General features: G+C 33.6%; 1 protein-coding gene across 5 annotated transcripts in view; it reads left to right on the top strand.

The window, feature by feature from the left end:
• Positions 1–17,001, top strand: part of LOC143082236 (LIM domain only protein 3-like) — a 125,476-nt gene that overhangs the window by 17,700 nt on the left and 90,775 nt on the right. The window contains exon 1 of one of the 5 annotated variants that reach the window (XM_076257824.1): positions 1,935–2,078. The exons of 3 other annotated variants lie outside the window; for them this stretch is intronic. In XM_076257824.1, the coding sequence (XP_076113939.1) occupies positions 2,057–2,078 (22 nt within the window). In that variant the 5' untranslated portion in view covers positions 1,935–2,056. Of the gene's footprint in view, positions 1–1,934; positions 2,079–4,716; positions 4,816–17,001 lie in introns of those variants that run through there. One more of the 5 variants, XM_076257823.1, reaches the window with a different exon arrangement.

Genomic DNA, 17,001 nt, shown 5'->3' with positions numbered 1-17,001 from the left:
CAATAGCAAATATTTTCAATTGCACAGTATTGTGCAATAGCAAGAAATATCTAATTGCACAATATTGTGCAATAGCAAGAAATTTTCAATTGATTGGAGTTATCTTTCTTTGTCCAGAATAGTAGTTGAATCAACTTAAATCATTGTTTTATACAATATACAATGTATATTCACTTTTACTACCAACTGATAAATTGAAACAATCTTTACCATTCAGTGATAACAAGCACCTTTTGTTACATTTTAATATTTTATGATGTACCGGTATTTAAATGAGTAGTTATTGTTGCAAACTCCATTAGAAATTTGAATTGAGATCAGTTTTGGAAAAAGGGAAACGGGGATGTGAAAAAAAATGGTGGTGGGGGGGGGGGGGGTAAATTTTTCTCATTTCAGATTTCATAAAATAAATAAAAAGAAAATTTCTTCAAGCATTTTTTTGAGAGGATTAATATTCAACAGCATAGTGAATTGCTCAAAGGAAAAAAAAGTATTTTAAGTTCATTAGACCACATTCATTCTGTGTCAGAAACCTATGCTGTGTCAACTATTTAATCACAATCCAAATTTAGAGCTGAATCCAGCTTGAATGTTGTGTCCATACTTGCCCCAACCGTTCAGGGTTCAACCTCTGTGGTCGTATAAAGCTGTGCCCTGCGGAGCATCCAGTTTTAATTTAATGTGACTTTTACCAAAAGATGCAGTGTAGCAAAGGGGATGAATAATTGTGGTATAAGGCCAGAAACACGAAAATAATTGAATTAAACAGAAAGGAAACAAATAACGGACTTTGGAAAAAAGGGAGAGAGCTGTTGATACCTTATATGAAATTCTCCAGTCATAATATCTTTTACAAAAATTCATTCTACAACAGTTTACAAGCTGTATATGCCAGTGATTTCACGGGTGTGTTCTAGTTTATTCTAAAACTAGTTGTTAGCATGATAGAGGTTATGTTCTTATATTTTATGATGGTAAGATACTAACCTCTGACGGGATTGAGGAATAGTGCTTGATTTTCATATCATGAAGATATAATCTTGTAATCAGTTTACTTATGGTCTGGAGCTGGCTTTTCAGTAACTGCTAGTAGTTGGGCCGACTTAGACTTAATCTTTTAATTGAGTTGTACTGTTTGTATAACTATGTGTTTCTTTATTCTACATCTTATACTAGTACTTGCTAAAACATTGTCCTGAAACTGACCTCTTTCTATTACTTGTACTTGGTAAAACATTGTCCTGAAACTGACCCCTTTCTTATGCTTGTACATGCTAAAACATTGTCCTGAAAATGACCCCTTTCTCAGTGGCGGATCCACAAGAGGGGATGGGGGGTAGTGTCCAGGGGTTGGATCAATCAATGCATTTGAATGGAGACATGTAGTTGGAACGGCCCCCTTTTTGTCCTGGGTTAGGAACATCCCCCTTTTGCAAATTTGATGGCCTTTGCATGTCTTGTTTAATGGAGATTATATAGCCCCACCCCACCATCATGGTTCATCGACTTTGAATTTTATCATAAGTTAATGTTTGTGTTTAGGTTTGATTTAGAGAATGACTTAAATTATGAATAATATACTTGTACTTGCTAGACATTGTTCTGAAACTAACCCCTTTCTTATTACTTGAATTTACTAATCATTGTTCCAAAACTGACCTTTTCGTATACTAGTACTTGCTAAACATGGTGCTGAAACTGACCCTTTTCTTTTTACTAATTTTACTTGCTAGACAAACTGACATAGTTCTGAAACTGACCTTTTCGTATACAATGTACTTTTACTTGCTAAACATTGTCCCCAAATGACCCCCTTGCTAAAACGTGTACTTATCTCATAAGGAGAAGATCTTTGAGGACAATGTTTGCAATGTTAATTGAATTAATAAAACACTTGAATCTATTGTAAAACTTCCTTCCGACATTTTAATTTTGAGTCTATTCCCGGATACAGATATGTTTACGTGACGCAATATTGGGTAACAGTGGATATTTATTATAATATCCCTCAAGTAGTACATATTTATAAGTACATGGGATCATTTTTTGGGGGAATATGATCAGGATTAAAATTGAAGGTAAGAATCTATTTATAGAATTGCACAGTTGCTATAGTTATAACAAAAATTAAAATCACAAAAATACTGAACTTAGAGGAAAATTAATCAATTTGGAAATAGAGAATTACAAGTACTGTAAGGATATATCAGTAATTTTCTTGAAGAATGAGACCTTATGTTAAGAACCTTTGCCAAATCTGTTTGTAATAATTTGTTATTCCTACAAGAATTTCCATAACTAATATAAGTCTGGTAAAGTCCCTGTCAAAGTTTACTTTGTCCAAGTCATTGTTAGTCACTTTCAAAGTTTATCATCAAAAACTTGATCAAAGAAAAAACTGCAATGTGATTGGATAATTCCTGATGAGATTCTATTCCATCCATTTCACCATCGAAGATTTTAATGAAAAAAAAATAATCACAAACTTTGACTAAATACCTTAAATGTAGTGACAACTGCCCTTTGGAAAGTTCTTATTTTAATTATCACTATGATATACAAAAGAAGAGAGATTCACAGAACTTTTTGAATTCTACAGAAACTCAAGAGTGTTGATTTTCATATTCCAGAAATTTTAATAGACTTAATTATTATTATAGTATTAATGAATGGGTGTTTTTATAATGGCCCTGTTATATGTCCATGGTCTGTTATAATGGTCGAGGAAGTCTGTAATGGCCCGAGGCAACGCCAAGGGCCATTACAGACATCCGAGGCCATTATTACTGACCGAGGACATATAACAGAGCCATTATAAAAACACCCATTTCTTAATACATTTATTAACCAACTGAATAAAAGTGTATGTGTTAATATACCAAATATCCAAGATATTAAGTTGACAGAAGTTATGTGTTGAAAAACAGGAGGAACAGTGATACCTATATATGGTTCTTTAATGTTGGTTGCTGGTTACTAAATTAAATAAAATACAAAAAAGTATTATACTCTTTACAACTTAATTTTATTAACTTTATTAAAAACCCTAACTGTGCTTTATACAGACAAACCAGGCATTAATACAGGGCCATTACAGAAAAAAAACAGGGCCATTACAGAAAAAAACAGAGCCATTACAGAAAAACAGGGCCATTACAGAAAAACAGGGCCATTACAGAAAAAAACAGGGCCATTACAGAAAATATTCATTCATATATACAGTCATTTTTGGCAATAATGTACTTAGTTGGTTAATAAAATACATGTCATTGAATACTTGCCACTCTAGTAACCATCAATCATTTCATCATTTAGTAACCTGACAGATGACCTTCCAAAAATAAATATCAAATTCTGCAAATTATTACTGGTACATATAGATCTACAATATATGGTATTTCAAGCTGTGTCATAATTTCAAAACTCATGGGCCATTTAGTACTAGAATTATAAGGTTCTGTACTAAAAAGGTTTATTTGAAATGCTTTATAAAAAAAAAAATTGCTATGAATATGACTTTAGTTTTGTAGACTTTAATTATACCGCTTTGTGATAAATTCTGAATGATGTTGATTTTGAATAACTTATAAAAGGGCCATAATTAGAAAGGGGAGCTCGAGGGGTTCCTATACACTCAAGGTATAAAAAAAATGTAGGGTTCCAAACATAAGATGTCAAGCAAATAGGAGGGTTCCAATCCCTGGAAAACTCCTTAGATCCACCACTGTATAAGATTCACTCTTAAAAAAACATTTCCTAGGAAATATATGATAGGTAGTTAATGAATTCAATTGCAATTGCATTCCACTGGTTACATACATGTACCTTAAAATAACAAACTACTGTTACTGTAATCTAGAGGCAGACTAAACAGCTATTAGTACCATGTGACCTGTACTGTCATTATAGCAGGTGGCTCGGGACCTGTACTGTCATAAGCAGGTGGTTGACAGGTTTACATTTTGACAATTTGTTAAAAGTTTTTTCAAGGATACTTTAAAATTGTTATCATGTACTATAATATGGCCATCATACAGGAAATATTGCCTCACCTAGGTTATCATATTAGCTGCTTCATACTCTTTATAAGCTTCAAGGTTCAACAGTATTTATTGGAAAATGTTTGGACTTGTGTGGTATTCTATTTTTCCCCTTCTAAATAACATTTTTTATACACCTGTTTACAGGACATATTATGGAATACCGTTGTCTGTCTGTCCGACATTAACTAGATAATGCTTTTACCAATTTGCATAACACTTTTGTAATTTGGTTATATCTATTGACGTGGAGCTCCCTTTTTTTATATATGAATTTAAGATCTTACATTTCCAAGTTATGGGATTTTATTAATTTAGAAGGGGGATTTTCCAGTTTTTTGGACAATAACTCCAAAATAGTTTCACCAATTTGCAAGACATTTTGGTAAATTTTTCTATCTAGATTGATAATTTTAAAAAACACAAAACATTTTTTTTATTATTATTTATTTAATTCAATTGTATCATGTATTTATGGGGGGATGTTCTGTCAATATAAGCTTTCTTGACTGTAAGTTTCTTCATTATATTTACGAAACTGGGATTTATATTGAAATACCCCAGATAATGCTTTGTTTCACATATTCCCTGTATAAGTTCATAATATTTTGCTACTGGATGATAAAGTCCTATCATGTATGACCTATGAACTTCTTAACATACTCCAAAAAGGGATATAACTGATTAGATTGAAACATGAGAGATACCTGTATATTTCTGTATGAAATAGAACACATGCTTTAAATGGAGGAAATTGATTTCAATTTTGATGAAGGTAATTAACAATTTTGATAATGATTTTTGGTGGAAATGTTATTAAACAAAGTTATTGATTATTTAGTTTTTGCACAACTGGTCAGCTTGGTTCCATTGGACAGCTACAGATGAATTAATTGATATAAAGCTTCTTTTTTTTACTTCATAGGTAAAAAAAGATCATTATAATTGTCTTTCTTTGCATTCTCACCATTATAAGGAAAGAATCCTGACTTATTTGTTGTCTGTTATTATCATCCCAAAGAAAAAAAAGTGAAATTTGTTCCTCTACAGAATCTTAAGAGGGGATTTCTGAATATATAAGATTTTAGTGAATATATTACCAAAAAAAAAACCTCTTATCAAAATTAAACTTTAGTGTCTAAATTAATCTTTTAGAGATTTGATTAAATGTTATCAACTTCCTTTAATGTTTTGAATGGCCCTCTTTTATACATCAAAGGATGGCTGCATATATAAATATCAATGTTTCTTATACCATTGTACATACTTGAAACACGCAACACCCTGTCAACATGCTACCTCGGTTAACCATTGTTACCACCACTTAAGCCATTGATAACCACAAACCATGGTTGGATGTGCTTAACACCATGGTCAAACCATGGTTGGATGTGCTTTACACCATGGTCAAACCACGGTTTGATGTGCTTTACACCAAGGTCAAAACATGGTTGAATGTGCTTTACACCAAGGTCAAAACATGGTTGGATGTGCTTTACACCAAGGTCAAACCATGTTTGGATGTGCTTTTTTACACCATGGTCAGTTATGGTTGGATGTGCTTTATACCATGGTCAAAACATGGTTGGATGTACTTTACACCATGGTCAGACCATTGTTGAATGTGCTTTATACCATGGTCATCTATGGTTGGATGTGCTTTACACCATGGTCAGCTATGGTTGGATGTGCTTTACACCATGGTCAAACCATTGTTGGATGTGCGTTACATCATGGTCAAACCATGGTTTGATGTGCTTTACACTATGGTCAGCTATGGTTGGATGTACCTTACCATGGTCAGCTATGGTTGGATGTAACTTACCATGGTCAGCTATGGTTGGATGTGCTTTACACCATGGTCAGATCATGGTTTGATGTGCTTAACACCATGTTCAAACCTTTGTTAGATGTGCTTTACACCATGGTCAAACCAAGGTTGGATGTGCTTTACACTGTGGTCAGCTATGGTTGGATGTGCTTTACACAATGGTCAAACCATGGTTGGATGTGCCTTACACCATGGTCAAACTATGGTTGGATGTTCTTTAACAGTTGTCAGCTATTGTTGGATGTGATTACATCATGGTCAAAACATGGTTGGATGTGCTTTACACTAAGGTCAAACATTGGTTGGATGTTCTTTACACCATGGTCAGCTATGGCTGGATGTTTTTTACACCATGGTCAGTTATGGATTTCCTACCTGTGTGACCATGGTTAACCATTTTTTACAAACCTCAAATCTTAAGTTGGTGACCATGGTCAATTTGACAACCTTGGTTTCCTACCTTAATGACCTTGGTCAATCCATACGACCATGGTTGACCAGGGTAAATTAAAAAAAAAACAATCTGGTTAACCATAGTCAAGTCAAAATAAAACCGTTGTCACCTTCATATGAATTCATAAAGGATTACATTATTGGAGGCTATTAGTCAATGAAGAAAGCACAAGACCTAAAACCTTAGGTCATATAAAACCTTAGGTCATATCAAACCTTAGGTCATATCAAACCTTAGGTCATATCAAACCTTAGGTCATATCAAACCTTAGGTCATATCAAACCTTAGGTCATATCAAACCTTAGGTCATATCAAACCTTAGGTCATATCAAACCTTAGGTCATATAAAACCTTAGGTCATATCAAACCTTAGGGCATATCAAACCTTAGGTCATATCAAACCTTAGGTCATATAAAACCTTAGGTCATATCAAACCTTAGGTCATATCAAACCTTAGGTCATATCAAACCTTAGGTCATATAAAACCTTAGGTCATATCAAACCTTAGGTCATATAAAACCTTAGGTCATATAAAACCTTAGGTCATATCAAACCTTAGGTCATATCAAACCTTAGGTCATATAAAACCTTAGGTCATATCAAACCTTAGGTCATATAAAATTTATAACAAACTGTAACCAAGGATAGTAACACTTCAATATACAAATTCTTGCTTAACTTACTTGAGATTTTGAACATTCACATTATCCTCTTTGTTTAGTGGTACTACTGCCAAGTGACACTCATTATAGTTTTCTCTCGATTAATGTACAGATCAGGCATCATTTGTTGCCATCTTTTTACTCCTAAATCTGGAAATTTTTTGTGGCAAGTTTTTTTCCTTGTTTTCACAGTAGGTTCGAATCACGAAAAAAAAAAAGAAATCCTAGAAAACCATATTTCTCAATAAATGTAGACCAATAGAATTTGCAGATGAACAAACTTTAATACATTTTGTATATGTTATGCTAATGTACAGTACTAAATCCCAAATAATCCCTAAATTTATAAATTTACTGATATGTTTTCCAAATTATACATGACAGATAGTTTGAAAACATCTCAATCTAGTGAACAAGCAGAGAATTTTATTGCTGTTATTATATAGACAATACATGATACACCTGTTACTAAATATTTCAATACTAGTATAACCACATAGAAGATGTGGTATGAGTGTCAATGAGACAACTCCATCCACGTCACAATTCATGAAAGTAAACCATTATAGATCAAGGTAGTAACAGTCTTCAACACAAAGCCTTGTCTCACACAAAACAGCAGGCTATAAAGGATTCTAAAAAAATTACGAGTGTAAAACCATTCAAACAGGAAAACCAAAGGTATAATCTATATATAAAAACGAGAAACAAGAAATATGTATATAAAACATATATATCTACTTATAAAGCAGATATATATAATACCCACAAATTCTAAAGTTGTCTTTAAATAAGGTCCTCTGTATGTCAACATAATAATTTCTTATATCCCTTTCATTTGAACTTTAGTGGCTACGTAGTCCTCTGTTATACATGTCAACATAATAATTTCTTATATCCCCTTCATTTGAACTTTAGTGGCTACGTAGTCCTCTGTTATACATGTCAACATAATAATTTCTTATATCCACTTCATTTGAACTTTAGTGGCTACGTAGTTGTCTCATAGGCAGTCAAACATCGTTCGCGACCGAGAGTTAAAATCATTCCTCAGTAAAGGACCTAAATATCGTCCCCCGTCAACTATTAACTGGAATGAGTGTCGTAATATCATCAACGACTCACTCCGCGCCTACTGTTTGAAATGGGTAAAACGGGAAAAAGCTGACAAAAAATCTTTGGACTCTTTTATTAATTCAGTAATGAAGATAGTTGATATTCGAATACAACATTTTAAAGAACATTTTACCCTCAACAAAAACTATAAAAACCCTATTTCGCGTATCAAAAATAAACTAACAGAACTAGCCAAGGAATTTGTTTTTGTCCCGGCTGATAAAGCTGCTAATAATATCATTATTGTTTGACGTAAATTTTATATAGAGGTTCTGCAAAAGGAAATCACGAATTCACCAACATTCCAACTGACTTCATTTTCAGAAAACGACATCTGTAACAAACATAAACTTTTAGCTACTTCTTTACAAGCAGAACCAAACACAATGAAAGTCCCAACTATGTACTGGCTTCCGAAGCTGCACAAAAAACCTTACAAATATAGATTTATTTCATCTTCCAGCCATTGTTCAACTACTAAATTGTCTGTTTTACTTACTAGTACACTTGGTACAATAAAAAACCTGATAATAAATTGTTCAAATAAGGCCTTTGAAAATAGTGGAATTAATTACTTTTGGAGTGTCAAAAACTCGTTGGAAGTACTTGATAAATTGCATGCATATATTGGTGATTTTGAATCTGTTCAAAGTTTTGATTTTTCTACCCTATATACCACTTTGCCTCATATTCTTATTAAGAAAAAATTCACATCCCTAATTAACTGGGCATTTAAAAAGTCGGAATGCGAGTACATATGTTCAAACTCTTTTAGATCATTTTTTAGTAGCAATAAACAAAAGAACTATGTCAATTGGACATGCTTTGATACTATTTATGCACTTGAATTTTTACTTGATAACATTTTTGTTCGCTTTGGAGATTCCGTATATATTGCAAGTTATTGGAATTCCAATGGGGACTAACTGTGCACCACTTATTGCGGACCTGATTTTGTATTGTTATGAGTTACAATTTATGACTAAAATTAGCAGAGACCCATCAAAACAACATTTGATACAAAAATTTAACAATACTTTTAGATATTTGGATGATATATTGGCTCTAAATAATGACGACTTCAGTATGTATACTAAAGAAATTTATCCTGTAGAACTTACTTTAAATAAAGCTAATGATAACAATGACCACTGCCCTTTCCTCGATCTTGATATCTATATCATAAACGGGAAGCTTAATACAAAAATTTATGATAAAAGAGATGATTTTTCATTTCCTATTGTTAATTATCCATTTTTAGATGGTGACGTTCCCTTGTCACCATCTTATGGTGTTTATATATCTCAACTTGTACGATTCGCTCGTGTATGTAACAATGTATTAGATTTTAGCGAGAGAAATTTATGTATTACTGAAAAATTATTACACCAGGGTTTTCGATATCACAAACTGGTCAAAACATTTACTAAATTTTATCACCGGTATAAGGAAATAATTCGTAAATATAACTCAACATGCAGACATCTTATACGTTCAGGTATTTCACATCCAAAATTTTATGGAAATATTCTTTATAAAGCACAAAAATGTCAGTATTCTCCTCAGAAACTAACAAAACCTTTAAATAGACTTATTAAAAGGGGATATAGTTACGATACTGTTGTCAGGTCATTAAAGATTGCATATTTTGGCTTTAACATTGATTCACTGATAGGGTCTTTGCATCGGAACTAAACACATTTATTTCTAAAAAAACAGTTGTTGGCATGACACGGGTTATGTTCTTCTCATATATTTTATGATAGTATGATACTAAACCCCCAACGGGAGGGATTGTACCTGATATTCATATGATGAAGACATAATCTTTCAATCAGTTTAATTGAGGTCTGGAGCTGGCATGTCAGTTAACTGCTAGTAGTCTGTTGTTATTTATGTATTATTGTCATTTTATTTATTTTCTTTTGTTACATCTTTTGACATCAGACTCGGACTTCTCTTGAACTGAATTTTAATGTGCGTATTGTTATTCTTTTACTTTTCTACATTGGCTAGAGGTATAGGGGGAGGGTTGAGATCTCATAAACATGTTTAACCCCGCCGCAATTTTGCGCCTGTCCCAAGTCAGGAGCCTCTGGCCTTTGTTAGTCTTGTATGATTTTAAATTTTAGTTTCTTGTGTATAATTCGGAGTTTAGTATGACGTCCATTATCACTGTACTATTATGCATATTTTAGGGGCCAGCTGAAGGACACCTACGGGTGCGGGAATTCTCGCTACATTGAAGACCCATTGGTTGCCTTCGGCTGTTGTTTGCTCTATGGTCGGGTGGTTGTCGCTTTGACATATTCACCATTTCCTTTCTCAATTTTAAACCAAATCTCCTTAATTTTACATGTAATACATGTAGTTAAATTAAATCAGCAATCAAATTTTAAACTGGAGTCACCAAGAAAATCATGAATTTAAAATGGTTATTATAAAGTGGTTTTAAAAACAAAAATGTTGATTTTTAAGTATCAGTTCACAATAAATATTTTTTGATATTTATTTTTAAATATCAAAATGGGGTAAATAATAAGTATTTTTCTAACATTTATATATTATTGTATATCATGTACTAATGAGTATTTTTTAACATTTATCCTTTAAGTTTTATGCAATAATAAGTAATTTTAACATTTAATATATGTCTATATGAAGTCATTACTTTGACTGGTATTTAATAATAAAATGATTGTTATTCTCTGTCCACATGTAAATGATCAGGTGACATGGTTTATCAGAATTGTCCAGGTGTTATTAAGTGAGCCCAAGGTTAAGAAAGGTGTGATGATCAAGTTATCATTATAGTATCTCTTTATCAAATTATTATGTCTTCCAGTCAGGTGTTGGACAATAATATTTTAGGACTTGACCTTTTGTCTATTGAGGGTGGTAAAGGGGGGTGCTTGCACGAAAAAAACGTGAAATAAGACATAATTTCATGTTGAACGTGAAATAATTTCTGTAATGAACGTTGCATGAAAAATAAATACTTTCATTTGAACCTTTTGTGACTGAGTCATTGTCTTGTATATATTACCTCTTTGTTTTACTTGATATTTCCGATTTAGTATACACATTTATGATATTATTGGTTTACGGCTTTTAAAAAAGTATTTCTTGACGATCCCTACCAAGTGTTTGAATTTTATTTGAAAAATACCAAGCACACAAAATAAGACTTTGAAAATCATGACGCACATAAAATTAAATAAGCAGAACACGTTGAATGAGGCCCCCCCTCTTGCACGACTGGTGAACGTCAAAAAAAAAAGTAAAAATACGTTGAACGTGAAATAAAAAACGGTGATCACGTTGCACGAAAATAACCCTTTACCACCCTCTTTATTAACTAATATGACCTTATATAAACATAAAATTTTGCCACTTTTTCCAAAATTTCTTCATGAAATCATATTTAATTACTAGAATAGTTCAACCTGCTGCTGTTAGACAACTGTCATATTCATGTCATAATAACAAGATAAGCTATCTTCACTTTCATATTAATTCATGTGGGCAAACTGTTAATACTTATTTAAATTCTTTTTCATGTATTTTTATCCAATTCATGTTGTCACCTGGCAGTCCTCCATGACCTGTAACATTACAAAACAATGATGGCTAAATCTGTGGTCTTTGTTCCATTCTAATGTTTTTCTACTCCTTCAGACATATTGCAAGCTTTTAAAATAGCAGAAAGTATATTCTGTGAACTAATTATTTCCCTTATATATCTATGTGCAATATTGGCTAAATTACAATGTATAGAACTAATTATTTCCCTTATATATATGTGTAATATTTGCTGCAACCAGTCAGCCAGTATAAATGTAAAGAAATCATATTCCTCAGTACTCATTAGAAAACCAAAAAAAGAAGAAGATGTGTGATTGCTAATGAGACAACTCTCCACCAGAGACCAAATGACATAGATGGTTATAGCAACTATAGACAGTTTGATTTTAATCTTTAGAAAATCATCTGAAATTGTTTTTGTTTGTTTTTTAATGTCATGCATCATTTTGATCTGTTTTGTCAAGTGAAATAAGAAGATAAGAATCTTTTCATAATATAATGTTAATTTACTTCATCAATTCTATAAGTCTATCAGGAAGAATAGTCAGGTTTTTACAACTTTCTATCCTTTCAATACATTCGTACAATTGCCATGAAAAGTGCCATTGTTTTCTATGAACACTTGGGAACTTCCGGTTTTCTTCACAGCTATAAACAAAAGATAGGAAGTTTTAAAAAATTTAGCTGTAATAAAATGCAAATTTTTGGGTGATCAAACTGTTGTAAAATCTATTAATCCTATTAACTCTGTAGTCACCTCTGTAATGCTTTTGTTATGATCAGAATAGTACGGAAACTTTAACTTTCAATGGCTTCCCTAGGCAGGATAAGAATCCCTTCATTGCTCAATTTTCTAAACACTAATTTGGAATTTAATGTCACAAAGACAAGCTCAAGGGCATAATTTAAGCAATATTTAACAAATTAGGGATATTAGTCGAAATCTAAAATTTGATTTTCTTTATTTGAAGAATTTTTAAATGGTAGAGTATGTTCGTAATCCGGTTTAAATGAGCCAATATCGATGTATTATGAGTAATAAACGTAACTTAATTGACTTATTGGATTAATCCGAGTCGTTTCTATCATACAAATGTTGATTGCAAGAATAATTTGTAGATTTCAATTGAAAATTTTCCCTGATTAAACTAACAAATTCGAAGTTAAGCTACACAGTTCAACTTTAATACAAAGTTTATTACATCCTTAGAGACCTTAATATGTTATAGGATTGCAGCAGTATAAACAAGGCTTCCATCTTCTGCTGTTACCTCTAAGATCCTACTTCAGATCATTTGTATGACCATTTTTTACATAATTTAGAACAATTCTTACAATTCTATTCATGCTCTTCTACATGATTTCCCTTCTGAACAAAATTACAAACAGGTATATACTAAAGTATAGGCTGAATGCTGATGTTGTGCTACAGCCTGTAGTCAATGGGACAGATGTAATCACTTTCTTATTTATAAATGTACTTTTTTTTACAGTTAACCTTTTAGATACAGTGTAAGGTTAAAGTTTATCTGAGTTTATAACTTCAAGTGACATGGCTGTTTAACTGTTATAAGGACAAATAGCAATAGACTATAATGCATATAACTATGAAAGCTAGTGATATAATTAAAAACCAGACCTGAGTATCATCTTGGTGTTACTGATGGTCATAAGCCATATGAGGAGTTCAGGCTGATTTTAGCCCCTAGACTGTCTCTGTGTTACTGATGGTCATAAGACATGTGAGGAGTTCAGGCTCATTTTAGCCTCTAGACTGTCTCTGTGTTACTGATGGTCATAAGACATGTGAGGAGTTCAGGCTGATTTTAGTCCCTAGACTATCTCTGTGTTACTGATGGTCATAAGACACATGAGGAGTTCAGGCTGATTTTAGCCTCTAGACTGTCTCTGTGTTACTGATGGTCATAAGACATGTGAGGAGTTCAGGCTGATTTTAGTCCCTAGACTATCTCTGTGTTACTGATGGTCATAAGACACATGAGGAGTTCAGGCTGATTTTAGCCTCTAGACTGTCTCTGTGTTACTGATGGTCATAAGACATGTGAGGAGTTCAGACTGATTTTAGCCTCTAGACTATCTCTGTGTTACTGATGGTCATAAGACATGTGAAGAGTTCAGACTGATTTTAGTCCCTAGACTATCTCTGTGTTACTGATGGTCATAAGACACATGAGGAGTTCAGGCTGATTTTAGCCTCTAGACTGTCTCTGTGTTACTGATGGTCATAAGACATGTGAGGAGTTCAGACTGATTTTAGCCTCTAGACTATCTCTGTGTTACTGATGGTCATAAGACATGTGAAGAGTTCAGACTGATTTTAGCCCCTAGACTATCTCTGTGTTACTGATGGTCATAAGACAAGTGAGGAGTTCAGGCTGATTTTAGCCTCTAGACTATCTCTGTGTTACTGATGGTCATAAGACAAGTGAGGAGTTCAGGCTGATTTTAGCCCCTAGAGTAGATTATCTTTGGTTACTCAGTGTTTTCATTAAGAACCGGCCGCCGGCCATTTTGACCTGTTCAATTCAATTTCTGGCCGGTTCAGTTGTCCTGAATAAAAAAAAAAGTCCTATTCTTTTTTTATGAGATCTTTTTATATTAAAATCATGACAACGGAGTTCGAGGGAGTTCGAAGATTTGTGTTTATGTTTTAAACCGACATGCGGTTGCAACGACGATTTTCATTGGCTGTTATTTCAGACTTCCTATTTGACACACGTGTTTATCGTTGTTATGATTGAATGAATAGTATGTACCCTCGCAGCTCTTGAGTCTTCATTATGTATGTATGTACGTAGATCCCTCCGTTTACGGAGCACCCAGAACACTACATGATTTTTTTCACTTTAACAACTACCACGTCAAAGAGTAGAAAAGGTTTGGATTACTATGTGGTTTGACAAGATTTGGAACAGTTTGAATGTAAAAGTGGCATTTTAAGAACAATAATAATTTTATGCCATGGCCAGAATTCAGGATTTTGTGTCTAATTTTTTTTTTAAATCTTTGAGGGGTAGAAATGACATTTTCAGAACTATAGTTTTATGCCAGGAATGCAGGTTTTTAAGCCTTTTTGTTTAAAAAACAAGGGGGCTAGTGGTAAAAGTGACATTTCAGAACTATAATTTAATTCCCAGAATGCGCCAGAATGCAGGATTTTGCGTCTAATTTAAAAAAAATCGTGGGCGGGGCAAGCCCCCCCCCCAAAGCCCCCTTTTAGGTTTGGGCCTGCTTAAATCTCTAATTGGCCCCTTCAAACAAAATGAAGTGAAACCCCTGGACTTACTGATGGTCATAAGACATGTGAGGAGTTCAGACTGATTTTAACCTCTAGACCATCTCTGTGGTACTGATGGTCATAAGACATGTGAGGAGTTCAGGCTGATTTTAACCTCTAGACTATCTCTGTGTTACTGATGGTCATAAGACAAGTGAGGAGTTCAGATTGATTTTAGCCTCTAGAATATCTCTGTGGTACTGATGGTCATAAGACACGTGAGGAGTTCAGACTGATTTTAGCCTCTAGACTATCTCTGTGTTACTGATGGTCATAAGACATGTGAGGAGTACAGACTGATTTTAGCCTCTAGACTATCTCTGTGTTACTGATGGTCATAAGACATGTGAGGAGTACAGACTGATTTTAGCCTCTAGACTATCTCTGTGTTACTGATGGTCATAAGACATGTGAGGAGTTCAGACTGATTTTAGCCTCTAGACTATCTCTGTGGTACTGATGGTCATAAAACATGTGAGGAGTTCAGACTGATTTTAGCCTCTAGACTGTCTCTGTGTTACTGATGGCCATAAGACATGTGAGGAGTTCAGGCTGGTTTTAGCCTCTAAACTATCTCTGTGTTACTGATGGTCATATGACATGTGAGGAGTTCAGACTGATTTTAGCCTCTAGACTATCTCTGTGTTACTGGTGGTCATATGACATGTGAGGAGTTCAGACTGATTTTAGCCCCTAGACTGTCTCTGTGTTACTGATGGTCATAAGACATGTGAGGAGTTCAGGCTGATTTTAGACTGTCCTTGTTCAAGCTTTTCCTTGACTAGCTGGTGATTAATGGCCGTTTCGAATGACTGCCCTTGCCAAAAACCTTATTCCTAAAAGCTCCTATATATATTTTTCTGGGGATTGTTTAGTCCTATATATCATCTAAGCTCACTTTATTTTATACTTTCTGTAATAATTGCCATTTCAATTTATTCTTTGATTGTTTGCTTCCTTAATTTGAAAAGAAAATTTAAAGTCATGATGAAAATGAATTTCAATCTTTTGGTGGTTATATGGATTTCAGAAAATTGCTTTTAACATCTTATGATAAAAAAATAAATGAGCTTTTTGTTTTGCACTAGCCAGAAATGAATTAGGCTAGAGCCATTTCAATTTCCGTTATAATTGTCCAATCAAGTTCCTCGTCAGTAGACAGGTGCATAGTGATGGATTACTGAAAGGTCCCACGTATCCACAAGAAAAAATCTCATTTCAATTAAGGAAAAAATTTACTTTCATTGAAAAGAAATTGGCTTATTACAGAATAAAAGGATAAAATAGAAGTCTTCATGAATAACTAATGCTCTGTGTTATAGGTTTTGAAAGAAGTGTTAAATTGTATATATACTATCAATAGATGTGTCAAGTGTTTCTAACTTTGAAAACAGTTTGCATGTCAAGCTAAATAAAGGGTCTGGGCTATAACTTGTCAAATTATCTAGTTAAAAGTGCATGTCAACATTCTCTGATCACAAATCAAAAGTGTATTCTGATCTTTTGATGAATTTAACTGTGGATTCTCCTTCCAAAAATAAGTCTGATTAAAACCAACTCCACTTTTCCTGACTTGTGTTTGGGGCTGGTTTTAATCAGGAGTACAAATCTTGGACCACTCGCACATTTAACAAATCCTATACCAACTTTTCTAAATGAGTACCTGAGAACAGCATATACAGTGCAGTCATTTAACTAGGTCAAGGGCACCATGTGCAGTTAACCTTTTCCAACCCAAATACCCATTATAAAATGGTGATGGTATTTACCAACATCAAACTTAACTATGCTAAATTTCTTTAACTTTTTTTAAAGAAGAGGGACAAATTTGTAGTTGATTTTTAGCTCACCTGGCCCGAAGGGCCAAGTGAGCTTTTCCCATCACTTTGCGTCCGTCGTCCGTCGTCCGTCGTCGTCCTGCGTCCGTCGTCATTAACTTTTACAAAAATCTTCTCCTCTGAAACTACTGGGCCAAATTAATCCAAACTTGGCCACAATCATCATTGGGGTATCT

This window comes from Mytilus galloprovincialis, chromosome 7 (assembly GCF_965363235.1).
Source record: "Mytilus galloprovincialis chromosome 7, xbMytGall1.hap1.1, whole genome shotgun sequence".
NCBI lineage: Eukaryota > Metazoa > Mollusca > Bivalvia > Mytilida > Mytilidae > Mytilus > Mytilus galloprovincialis.
Note: the sequence above shows the minus strand (reverse complement) of the source record. Positions and strands in the feature narration are given on the sequence as shown.